The sequence below is a fragment of the Myotis yumanensis genome, unplaced genomic scaffold, assembly GCF_028538775.1.
Source record: "Myotis yumanensis isolate MYYU_CA2020_CCGP unplaced genomic scaffold, mMyoYum1.0.hap1 SCAF_12, whole genome shotgun sequence".
NCBI classification, from domain to species: Eukaryota; Metazoa; Chordata; class Mammalia; order Chiroptera; family Vespertilionidae; genus Myotis; species Myotis yumanensis.
Window position 1 is genome coordinate 27,363,430 of NW_027223763.1, and position 12,804 is coordinate 27,376,233.

The 12,804-nt window shown below is 47.5% G+C and overlaps 1 protein-coding gene across 1 annotated transcript in view; it reads right to left on the reverse strand.

Annotated features, from left to right (window-relative positions):
- Positions 1–12,804, reverse strand: part of FRMPD1 (FERM and PDZ domain containing 1) — a 70,566-nt gene that overhangs the window by 9,071 nt on the left and 48,691 nt on the right. Inside the window, exons 6-13 of the mRNA XM_070431157.1 lie at positions 12,490–12,597; positions 9,972–10,067; positions 7,811–7,936; positions 6,294–6,413; positions 4,949–5,085; positions 2,993–3,119; positions 2,778–2,873; positions 482–664 (exon numbers count right to left, since the gene is read on the reverse strand). Of these exons, the coding sequence (XP_070287258.1) occupies positions 482–664; positions 2,778–2,873; positions 2,993–3,119; positions 4,949–5,085; positions 6,294–6,413; positions 7,811–7,936; positions 9,972–10,067; positions 12,490–12,597 (993 nt within the window). The remainder of the gene's footprint in view (positions 1–481; positions 665–2,777; positions 2,874–2,992; positions 3,120–4,948; positions 5,086–6,293; positions 6,414–7,810; positions 7,937–9,971; positions 10,068–12,489; positions 12,598–12,804) is intronic.

A 12,804-nucleotide genomic window follows, 5' to 3' on the forward strand; every position in this document is an offset into this window, starting at 1 on the left:
TCAAGACCTAACCTAGAAAAGGAAAAGAAGCAAAAGCAAACAGAGGAGAGAGAGGGTGGTAAGAATCAAGCACCATCTCTGATCATGTTGACAGGAAAGCAAAGAAAGGCAGGACAAATGCAGGACCTCCCCGGGAGGCTCCGGAAGTTCACTACATCATTTACCCATTTTAATTGCTGCCACTCAAAACTCTTGGACAGCCTTTCTGGTCCCATCTGGTGCTCCCATCTAAGTTTCTGAACCCATCAGGAAAGCACAAGGTCAGGCTCAGTTTATACGAAGAAACCTTTCAGGTCCTGCCCGGGAAAATGCACCGTGGTTACCACTTTCCCTTTGATGGGACAGAATGGACAAGTCATCCTCTTACTTAAGCAAATGTTGGACGTTAGACTGTAAATATCCACACGCATATAAACGACCCTAAAATAAGTTAGCCCCCGACTCCAGGAGCTGGATGCAGAACCTCTCCCCTGTGCGTTACCTTGATGTCCTGCAGGTACACCTTGACCACGCTCACTTTCTCAGACTCTTCTGTCAGCTCCACACGGCTGATGTTTGCAAACTCGGCCAACGTGGACATGATGTTGAGTTTGCTATTGATAATTTGGCTAATCCCATACTTGGCTCCCACTAGAAGGGCAACATAGGATTCTCTATCCTGTAACTGCAGAAGGGCAGAGGAGGAATTAGTTCCTACTCACAGCTAGTAAAATACACTGCACATGTAAGACAAGATACCTCTCTCTGCAAACTCCAGATTCTTATTTCAGGTCCCCACCACCACTCCCTGGACCACCAAGTTAGGCAACAGCCTGAACTGGGCCCCAGTGACAGATAAATTAAGTATAAATGATCTCTTCAAGACCCTTCACAATAGAGAGCCAAACCAGGCTATTACCTGTTCTGTTGACACAATCTGTATTTTTTTTCTTTTTTAACTTTTTATTGATTAAGGTATTACAAATGTGTCTTTATCCCCCCATTGTCCCCTCATTCCCCCAGTCTTGCCCTCACCTTCACCCCCTGTTGTCTGCGTCCATCGCTTATGCTTATATGCATGCATACAAGTCCTTTGGTTGATCTCTCCCCCTTACCCCCACCATCCCCTCCCTTCCCTCTGAGGTTTGAGCATCTCATCGATGCTTCTCTGGCTCTGAAACTGTTTTTGTTCGTCGGTTTATGTTGTTCATTATAGTCCACAAATGAGTGAGATCATGTGATATTTATCTTTCTCTGTATTTTCATATCTATGTGCCTATTTCATTCCTCTTGGAATCCCTTTCCTGCCATCATTACCTACAGAAATCCTGACCTTTCTTGAAAAGCTCCCATCAAAACCTACTGCAAACATCTACAGAAACTATCTGCCTGATCTCTGGCTCCTCAAACCAGAATAGTCCTTTTCCTCTGTGCTGTTCCCACACTACTTCCTGTCTATGTCTCCCATAACACTGAGCTGTGACTTCTTATTGTAATTATTTGTACTCAAGTCTCAGATTCCCTGCCAAGTTCCCTGACGACAGGCTGTGTTTATCTACAGTGTAACCCCAGTGGCCAGCAAGCACCCTGAGCCAGCTCAATGTCGATTCTTTTCCCATTGCCAATTATTTCCTTAGACAGGAACAGTAAAGGGGGGCTGGGGACAGCTGGGAGAGGGCAGGGTTGGCCCTTGGGAAAAGTGGGAAGCTTTTCTTGTACCTTCAAGCCTTCCTTTCTGTGCTCTGGTCTCTCTTCAACTTTTGGGTCATCTACTCATATAAGATGCCATCTATTTTTCCCTCCCGCTAACTATCTGACTCAAGCACGTCAAACTCAAAGGCTAACATGGGCCAAATAAATGAGGCATGCGGCCTGCAGGCCTCGAGTTTGACATGCTTGATCTGAGTGCTCTATCTTGCTCTCAAAACATGGATTCTCTTTTTCTATCTATATTGTTAAGTCGGCAATCTGATTAAATGGACCCATCACTGTAAATGACTGAGAGACATACCAAATCCACTAAAAGAAGATTTGTTAATGTTTTTTAAAAAAAATCTCTCATTGGTAAATTGCCTGGCTTTGTGCTGGAGAGTTCTGGGGCTGACTGAGTGGTGGGGAGAGTTCCCTTAGGCCACAGCCCCATTACTGACGGCTGAAAAGCACACAGCTCTGGGCCTCGGCTCCAAGAAGGAAGCAGGGGGAGGGCCGGGTAACAGAGCAGAAGGCTCCTTTGCTTCTCTTTTCCCTCCTCAGTTCTTCCCTTTTTCTGAATAATCGGGGCCCCAGCCTGGCCGTCAGTCTAACATTCTTATCTTTCCTGTATGGTTTCCATTTTTCCCTCTCCACCTTCATATTCCCAAAGCTCCAGAGTAAATAGCTTTCAGCACCCTTCCCTCCAAATGCCTTTCCTCTCTACAGAAATCTGGCCAAATCCAACCTTCTTGCCTTTCCTTACCCCCTATCCCTGCCATTCTTGACCTGAGGCGGGCAGTGCCACCCTCTGTCTTCACACCCCACAGCCATCGCCCTGTGTGTTTCTCGTGGCTCTGCTTTGTCCCGTGGCTACTTTGTTCGATCATCGGAAAGTGGAAATAGTGTCAGCTCTGCCTCCTCCAGCACCTACCACAGGGCTAGCACCAAGCAAGGGCACAAGAAACACTCCCCCATATTTACTTCCCCAAACAAATTCCAGTCCTTGACAGAGTTCTCAAAAATGTTAGGCCACAGGATTCACCGATCTTCACAGGACTTCTAAGGTCCCTCACAAGCGTGGGATTCCACGGTCCTCTACCACGTACCATTAAAGTAGCATTAAAGATTTTCCCGCCGTATGTCTTGAGTTCCCCAAGGATCTGTAGATAATTTAAACGTAGCTGGGCAGCGGAAATAAGTTGCTTAAATAGAAGGAAAAAAAGACGTAAGTTAGACTTATTCACTTGCTACAATCAAGGCAATGTTGCAGATGCAGTCCCCAGACAGCTGGGTGGGTCGGCCGGGGCCAGGGCTCCATTACCTTCTGTCGGGGTTCCAGCAGGTTCTGGTTCCTCTTCATGTGGAAGCTTATGGCTTTCTTGATGTCTTTGCCTTTCATGTTTCGGAGTAACGTTGGAGAAATGAAGTTCTCTATGCCCCAGTCTTTCCTGCCATGAGACATGGGAGACGAGGAGGCTCATTTTTACAGTGTACTTGGTGGCTCTGCTGAAGAGCATAGTTACATTTGACTCAGTACTTAGCATTCTCAGGATACTGCAGCTGAGCCTCTTTCTCAACAGAAGATACATACACATGTTCATTTATGTGTGTGTAAATACATAGAAATATCTTATGTATTTCTATAAATTATATATTAATATATACTTACTAGAGGCCTGGTGCACGAAATCCGTACACGGGTAAGGTCCCTAGGCCTGATGGGTGGTCAGGGTCAATCTGTGGGGCGACCGGTGGGGCGATCGGGGGACCCCCACTGGCACCTGCCTTGGCCAACTTGACGCCGCCCCCTCGCTGGCCCTGCCCCCACCTCCCCCCCCCCCCCCCCCGAACTGCTGCTAGTTGGTTGCCTCCCCTCTGCAGGGCAACCGGCGGGGCAATCGGGGGCCCTGCGGCACCTGCCTTGGCTGGCCTGGGGCTTTCGGGCTGAGGGCAGCTCCTGCATTGAGCGCCTGCCCCCTGGTGGTCAGTGTGCATCATAGCAACCGGTTGTTTCACCGGTCATTCTGCAGTTTGGCTGATTTACATATTAGGCTCTTATTATATAGGGTATTTTATGTAAGTACATAATATATAAGTTTATAAATATATTTATATATATTTCTTACCCCTCACCCCAACACATACACAAAAGCCCCAGCTATTCAGGAAAACCCCACTGATCTTTCTGGGAGATTATTACTCTTGGTGCAGTGTGATATTTTGTTAATCAGAGCAGGAGACCTTGATCTTTTTTTTTTTTTAAAGCTCTTCAGATTGTAGTTTAATTTTATTTATCATAGTATTTTTAAAATATATTTTATTGCTTTTTTACAGAGAGGAAGGGAGAGGGATAGAGAGTTAGAAACATCTTTGAGAGAGAAACATCGATCAGCTGCCTCCTGCACACTCCCTACTGGGGATGTGCCCGCAACCAAGGTACATGCCCTTGACCGGAATTGAACCTGGGACCCTTCAGTCTGCAGGCTGACGCTCTATCCACTGAGCCAAACCGGTGAGGGCAACTTTGATCTTTTTTCACTACAATGTACTAGTACGTGACAAATAATGACCCAGGGTGTCCAACACACTCTCAGGGGCAGCATGTAGCACCTGTGAATCCCTGAGGTCGTGCTTCAGAATGGTGCTACCCTAACAGCCTCAAAAGCCTCCAACAAACTTGTTAAAATACCGATTCTCAGGCCCCGCTCTCTAGAGATTTGACCCAGTACAGCAGGGACAGAGCCCTAGATCTGTTTCAATTTTTAAATTTGACTCTCATTTGACTCTGATGCCTGATAGGACAACAGAGCTGAGATTTGGTGAGGGGGTTAGCAAACATGGGTGATACTGCCAAGAGCAAATTTTAAGCTAAGAATTAGGTGGTGTTGGAATCCCAGGATCTGAAACTTCCTTAGTCGGAATATAATGCAACATAATTGGTTCACACATTAATTTTCAAGGCATTCCTGCCCTTATCAGAGCTTTTCATTGAAGTTATCAAAAGATTTCCCTATGCATTCTCCCAGGAACTGGGAGCTTACAAAGGGATCCTGTGTCACTCTATCTGGACTTGGCATCTGCCACAGAGGGAGCAGCCAGAGTCTGACATCTGGGGGAGTCCGGCTGGGTGGGAGAGGGTGGAGAGGAAATGGATAGAAAGACAAGGGACAGAAGGCTAGGTAGGTGAATATCAGCTTTCCATTCTGGCCAGGGGCCAGCGGATTATCCACACAGCACAGCAGCTGCTGAGGGGTCAGAGAAGCCCCCCACCACTCACTCTATGTACTTCAAAGAGATCTTCTGTGGCTGGGCGCAGGCGTAGATCCGCTCCTGGATGTGCAGGGCCGCAAGTCTCAGCGCAGAGCTGCATTTCATTTCCACAGCAAAGCGCTCCTGGAGCACGTCGCTGCAGCTCTGGAAGAGATGGGATCAGGGGAACTGGGAACCAGCAACAGAGGAACTGTGTTCCTAGTTCTCTCAGGTAAAAGGCAGCAGGCCCAGGAGCTCAGCCTCAAGACCTGGCTCTGCCTGTGCTTGGCTGTGTGACCTTGGTTACGTTACTAAGACTCTCTGAACATTGCTGTTCCTACCGTTGCTAAAGGGGGATAGTCACGTCTACCTTAGATGGTTTCTGTGGGGTTTAAACTAGATAATGCTTCTGAAAGCAGGTAGGAGGGGCACAGTACTACGCAAAAATAAAGTATTGCTGTTATTAGTTGCTACCATCATTTCTGTAAGACTTTAACTCAATCCACCTAGTGTGAGTTACCTCATCTGTAAAATATTGATGCCTCCCAAATGATTCCTTTTCATCAGAATAAAAATGAGAGTAAATTTCACCTATGAAGGTAGAGGAAGGGCAGCAAAAGGCTACAGAGGCCGAGGAAGCCATTTTTGGCTTCACCACTAAATGGGTGACCCAGGCAAATCATGTGACCTTTCATCATTTGTAAAATAAAGCTTTGAAGCACTAAAGCCTCTTTTAGCAATAAAAACTGTAACTCTAAAGATCTTAAATGGCGTTAGGAAATGTAGCATCTACACTGAGGACAGCCTAAATTTCATTAATACATCACTAATCTCCGAAGATCGAAACTCCGTGATGGAAAAGGGAATTGTAAGGGATGTTCAGGGCCCATTCTCCTTCAGATAAAGATAATCTACACCAGGGAGTTGCTTAATTGCCTTGAGCTCATGTTCAAAATAACCCAATCTCTAGGTCCATCTAAGCAAAATAAGCCGGGCAGAGAAAGACAAATACCATATGACCTCACTAGTATTTGGAATCTAATGAACAAAATAAAATGATGAACAAAATAGAGCCAGAGGCATGAATACATTGAACAGACTGACAGAGGTCAGAGGGGAGGGAGGCTGGGGGGACTGGTTAAAGGAAGGTGAAGGGATTAGCTAATGAACATATATGCATAGCCCATGGACACAAATTACAGTGTGGTGAAGGCCTGGGGAGGGGGGCGGGGACAGCATGGAGGCGGGCACAGGGGGGTGGGAAATAGGGAACACCTGCAACAGTGTCGACAATAAAAATTTAATTAACAAAAACACCCAATTTCATCTTTGAGAAGGACCACTGTTATTTTAGGAAGCGCGGAGCCAGTCACCTGCAGATAGAGGTATTCAAAGGCTACTGGGTCTTCTTTCAGGAGGTCCAGGGGGTCCTTGGGAACAAAACACACCCTGAAGAGGCAGCGGTAGTCTTGTAACTCTTCCTTTTCCACCACCTGCGATGGGGAAGGGAGATACTATTAATCTTAGCTGCCTTTGTTCCTGCAATTATTCCACACAAAAAAACCCTAAAAAACAACAACAAAAAAAAACTAAAAAAAAAAAAAAAGACAATGAAAGAGTTCCCAGAGATTTCAATTTAGTGTTTCCCAAGGCAGTGCAGGCCTTTGCTCCTAATTTGACTTTCCCAGGAGTATAAAATGTAAAAGGCTCAAAAGAGCAAAGTTTCCCACTGCCTCCGTTAACCTATTCCCCTTCCCAGGAGAAATTTTTGGAAAGAAATCTCCAGTTTCTTATAAGCCCTTCCAGAAACAGTCTATGTATAAATATCATACATGCTCCTATTCATGCTTTCTTTCCTACAAATAATAGTATAGTCTACATCATATATATTCTGTACCTTTTTCCCCCACTTAAACTATCTTAGGGATTTAATGTGTTTCTCTTTTCCAATGCTAATAGAACAGAAATGATTTTTAAAAATATATATATTTTATTGATTTTTTACAGAGAGGAAGGGAGAGGGATAGAGAGTTAGAAACATCAATGAGAGAGAAACATCGATCAGCTGCCTCCTGCACACCCCCTACTGAGGATGTGCCCATAACTAAGGTACATGCCCTTGACCGGAATCAAACCCGGGACCCTTCAGTCTGCAGGCTGACGCTCTATCCACTGAGCCAAACCGGCTAGGGCCAGAAATGATTTTTAAAAAAATGTGTGCAAGCACCAGTAATGAGAGGAGGGTGGGTAGAGTCAGACTCCATCTGCAATGAGGAACGCTGAGAGTGGCTTGCACGAGGTCATGTCTTGCTCATGCTGTTGCCCTGCTTAAAAGCCCCTTCTCCTTTTCCAATTGTGGAGATCCTACTCCTCTTTGTAAGAGGACACACTCAGCAAGGATTTGTTGAACTGACCTGTGTTGGCTTTAAAAAGTTGGTACAGCAAATCACTGAATGGCCAAAAGACTGCGTGGTGCAGAGGGACTGTTTGTTCTGTCCTGCCCTCAGGGACCAGCACTGGGGGAAGTCTCACAAAAAGGGCTTAGACACAGCAACAAATGCTTCCCTGACATCTCAGAGGCACTACGCTCAGGGGAAGTTCATCCGAGCTGAAGCAAAAGATGGGGCTCGACTGGCTGTGTTACCTTGAGTACGTCACCTTACCTCTCTAAGCCTCTGTTTCCACATCTGCAAAATGGGGCCTCATGGGAAAATCAGGCCTGACTCTAGTCCTGTTACCTCCAGGCGGAGTGACTCTGTGCCTTCTTGGCACAAGAAAGTGCCTCAAACCTGCCGATGTGCTGAGCCCTGTGGCCCAAGGTCCTGGCTGAGGCACGCAGCTGCCCAGCCCGGATCTCCTCACCAGGAGCAGGAGCAGGAGCAGGTCGTACCTGCTGGATGAGCTCCTCCTCATGCAGCAGGTGTAGCCGTGAGACGTTGTACTGCTCTTCCAGGACCAGCGCAAAGTACTCCGTACATCGGATCGACAGCTTCTCCTTCACCGTGAGGATGATGTCCTGCCACACAGAGAGGCATGGGGGTCACCTGAGGAGCAGGCTGGCCCTCAGGCTCAGGCCCAGAACAGGGAGGACTTCCCTGGCCTTCTCTCTGCTCCTCGGTGCAGCTGGGGAGAGAAAGGCGGGTGCTCACTGGGTCCACTGCCAACACAGGCAGCTGAATCTTGACAGGACACCCATGGGGCTTCTCATGCCCCTCCTGGCGCTGCACCCGCTCCTCAGGCCGCCCATACAGCTCTCCTCTCTTGCTTTACTTGGAAGACTGCAGCCACCCCTGGGGACTGATGCCTCCCTTTAAGGTCAGCGGATTCATCTTCTCTCTGGAGTCTGCATCTTCAACTGCCTACCAGATTGAACCCCAGCACCCACCCGCTCCGCAGCTGTGAGAAATTAACCAGGTGCTTCTGAACCTGTTCCTTCCTGAGAAATGGAGGACCGTGATGCCTATTTAGAGTCGCTGATCGGATGGGATAATTCATACTGTGCCGATAGAGTTGCTATGCCACGGTGGCCCCTGGCCATCACCAGGTCTCTGCTGCCTCAAGGCATTCACATGTGCTGTTCCCGCTGCCGGGCACACTTCCCCCATTGCTGTTCACAAGGCTGCTTCTTTCTCTTCAGAGAGGCCTTCTCTGGTCACTGTATCTAAATCTGATTGCCCTGCCATTTTCTGTCCTAGGGTCCTGTTTATTTCCCTCATCACTAATATTATTTTCTTCAACATAAGCTATGTTCTTTTTTTATTATTATTGATTTCATAGAGGAAGGGAGAGGGAGCTAGGAACATCAATGATGAGAGGGAATCATTGATTGGCTGCCCCCTGCATGTTGGACCGAGCCCGCAACCCAGGCATGTGCCCCTGACCAGAATCTAACCTGGGACCCTTCGGTCCGCAGGCCGACGCTCTATCCACTGAGTCAAAACTGGCCAGGGCTAAGCTATGTTCTTCAGTGAGAGACAGTATATTAAAATTAAGTGAATGGGTTCTACAACTAGACTACCACTTACTAGTTGTATGTCCCGGGATAAACTGCTTACTCTCTTTATGCCTCATTCTTTTTTTGGTCTGTAAAATAATAACAATGTTAACACTATCTCATAGGGTTGTTGTGTGCATTAAATTAATTCCCATATAGGGCACGTAGAGCAGTACCTGGCAGATGGCAAGTGTTCCAACACACTAGATTTGGTTTCTTGCTTATTGCCTCTCATCCACTAAACTCGCTGAGAACGTGATACCCCAAACGGGGCAGTGCTCATCTGACTGGCTCTCTGCATCAGTTAACGTGACTCCCTGAGACTGATGTGCCCCCTCCACCCCTACCCCCCAGCAGCCCATTCCCACCTGCCCTTGTTGAATTCTTAGTTGCCCTTCAAAGCTCAGCTCAGGTCCAGCTTCTTCCCAAAGCCTTCTCTGCTGTCCTGACCGGATGGAACAGGTGGACTCTTACCTCTACACAGAGCACTTCCTTGTCCCTCTCCTTACAGCCCTTATTTCATCTGTCCTCGACTACTGGGCACTCCTTGAATGTCCTTCATCCCTCAAGTAGGCTGTAAGCTCCTGGAATACAGTGCCCACCCTTTACCTCACTCTCTATCTCACCCTCTGCCCAGAGCATCTTGTAGGGGGAACGTGTTAAATGTAAGTGAAACTGATTTCAACTCAGGACAGAATATGCAGAGGCCTGGGCCTGCCCTGACATCTCATCTGGGTTTTGAGCTGCTTTGTCTTTGGGGTAGCAGATGGGGATGGGGGTGGGGGGATCACATACAAGAGGCAGGGAAGTCCAGTGGTTAAGGGTGAAAGCAAGTCACTTCACCTCTCTGAGCCCTGATTTCCTCCCCTGCAAGATGGTGATGAAATCTTGCTGGGTGGTTGTACAACTAAATGAGATAACACAGTGCTTGGCTTCTTGCAGGTGCTCAGACTATGGTGGTTGTGAGACAACCAAGGCAGCCGCAGGGCAAGATGCGGGAGATCCCGGGAGCCAGCAAATTCTCACTGGGGAAGAGATTCAAGTTTACTCTTAATACCTTCACAGTGGTGTCTGCTTCAAACTTGAAAGCTTTGGTCTGTCCATTCTCCAAGTACAGCTTGAGCACATTGGGCATACACAGCAGAGAATTTCCCTGGAAAACACAAGGGTAGGGGTGAAACTAGCCCTTCCTGCCTCCGGCCCCGCGTGGTACGGAGAACAGGTCCTCCCTCACCTCCTCCTCATGCCACGGCATGATTCCTGCATCAGGAGATTTCTCCAATGGGCGAGGCCTATGCCACAGAGACAGGCTCGATTTGTTCAAGAGACGTGGGACCCGAGAGATGGGGGCATACTGATAGCATCGCACCAGAATCATCAGCTGATACCTCACTGCTGGTTGCCATCCTTAGGGGATGCAGTTTAACAAGTCAGATGACAAGCAGGTACAATGAGATGAGTTCCTCCTGTTTATTGCCTGCTGCAGGTACGACCTGCTCCTGCTCCTGCTCCTGCTCCTGGTAAGGTTGGAGTGAAACCCCTGAGACTCCCCCTCCCCGGTTTCACTGCAGTATTCCCTGTAGGGAAGCATCACCAAAGGGCAGAGGGCTGCTCTCTGCCTCCACTCATCCCAACCATCACCCCATACTCGCAGGATCTCCTAAGGAATCGCCACTCTCGGAGGGCTTTTTGGAAAGGAGGCAGAGGCCTGATCAGTGTTTGGTGACCCCACGCCAGCCAGAATTCCCGAGGTGGAGCAGGGCAGGGGATGTTCCCTTTGGGTTTGGAGAATGCCCCAGGGCCAGCTCTCATAACAACGGACCTCTGAGTGTTCAGTGCAAATAAAGAGCATCCTTGGGGCTATCATCCTCCAGAACCAGCTAGAGGTTCTAGAGTCACCGAGATCCAAGCTGGAACCAGTGTTATTAGTGGGTTCTAGCCCCTATGTCTCATCACTGTGTACTACTCTTAAAAACACATGTTGAGCCCGGCTGGTGGTTGAGTATCGACCAATGAACCAGGTCACAGTTCGATTCCTGGTCAGGGCACATGCCCAGCTGTGAGCTTGATCTCCAGCAGGGGGTGTACAGGAGGCAGCCCATCAATGATGATTCTCTCTCATCATTGATGTTTCTATCGCTCTCTCCCTTGACCTTCCTTTCTCTGAAATCATTAAAAACATTTAAAAAAGAGAAGGAAATCTTACTTTTAAAACAACAACACATGTTGAATCTAAATTTAATGTGATGAAGAGGTTCAACTCATTTTCATAAATGTGAACACACAGAGACTCGAATATTGCTGAGTGACAGATCTCGGGTCTTTTCTGATTAATACATTGGGCCTCCCACGGGCCCTTTCTTGAACAAATCCACCTTTCCCTCTCAGTTCGAACGTAGTGTGGTCTGTTAGGCAGCAGGACATGTAGAAAATAAGGGCTCTGCAGATGTGAACCTGATCACCTGGATCTCGTGTTTAAATGGCCAGGACTCCCCACTTGCTGGTCTCTATGTGAGAAGATAAGGACAAGCTCTACCTGGAAATTTCAAAATCTAATAGTGGTCGCCGAATTCAGAATGGCAAAAGCTACAGACTACTGGAGGAAAATGTGTAGATTATGAATAAATGAGTTTTTTATCTAACAGTCCACACTAAAAACATCAAACTGCGGCCAATATTTTCTCTTTACTAATATGTCTTCTGAACCCGCAACCCTGGTTCCCCTCATATCAAAGGAACTAAACAGCATGTCATGGTAGAACACAAAAGAATGGAAGTAACAGAGACCTGGGCTCCTGTTGTTTTTTTTGCGATGTGATCTCAGAGGTTAATTCTCTTAACCTCTTTAAGCCTTGGCTTCTTCTTTTGTTACAATACCTCCCTTGCAGAGTATTGTGGTGACTAAGGATTATGTACACAAACAGTTTAGGTTCACACAATAGAGATTCAATAGATGGGCTCTTAAAAAATAAAGAAGCCATTCCTACTACCATCATCACTACCATTGTATATCGCCTTCAGAGGGAATACTGAGTTTGAAGACTCAAAAGCAGCCCTGACTGGTTTGGCTCAGTGGATAGAGCGTCAGCCTGCGGACTCAAGGGTCCTGGGTTCTATTCCAGTCAAGGGCATGTACCTTGGTTGCAGGCACATCCCCAGTGGGGGGTATGCAGGAGGCAGTTGATTGATGTTCTAACTCTCTATCCCTCTCCCTTCCTGTCTGTAAAAAATCAATGAAGTATATTTTAAAAAAACTGAAAAAAAAAAAAAGACTCAAAAGCAGAACTTAACAGCTGGAATATGTTGAATGTCATGGGCAGGAGAATGGTGCCACAGAATAACAGAGAGCCACACCCAGTGCTTTTCTCCCTGGTCCCCTCCCAGAGCCCCCAGAGAGAACTCTTCCCATGAGTGCTTGCATCTCACTGGGGTGCACAGAGCCTCTAGCAAACCCACAGCACGTCCACTGCATCCTCTCCATGCTGTGGGATTCCAGAGTCTTAGGCTGCTGTGTGCCAAGAGGGCAGCTCACCAGCCTCACGCAGAGTCACTTCAATGCCCTGCCCAGGACGCACCTGGCTGTGTGCACTGATGAGCACTTCCTCAGCGAAGTGTACCTTCACAGGGTTGGTCTTCAGCCTGGCTCTCTTCTCCTCGGTCAGGAAGGATGACTTGGGGACTCCCTGCAAAACAGTAACATGACATGTTTTATTTTTATTATTATCATTTTTTTTATTGTCTAAAGTTTTACATATGTCTCCTTTTTCCCCAATTGACCCCATCCTCCACCCCCAGCCATTCCCATCCTGGGCAAGCCCCCACCGCCCCAGTGTCTGTGTCCATTGGTTATGCTAATATGCATGCATACAAGTCCTTCAGTTGCTCTCGAG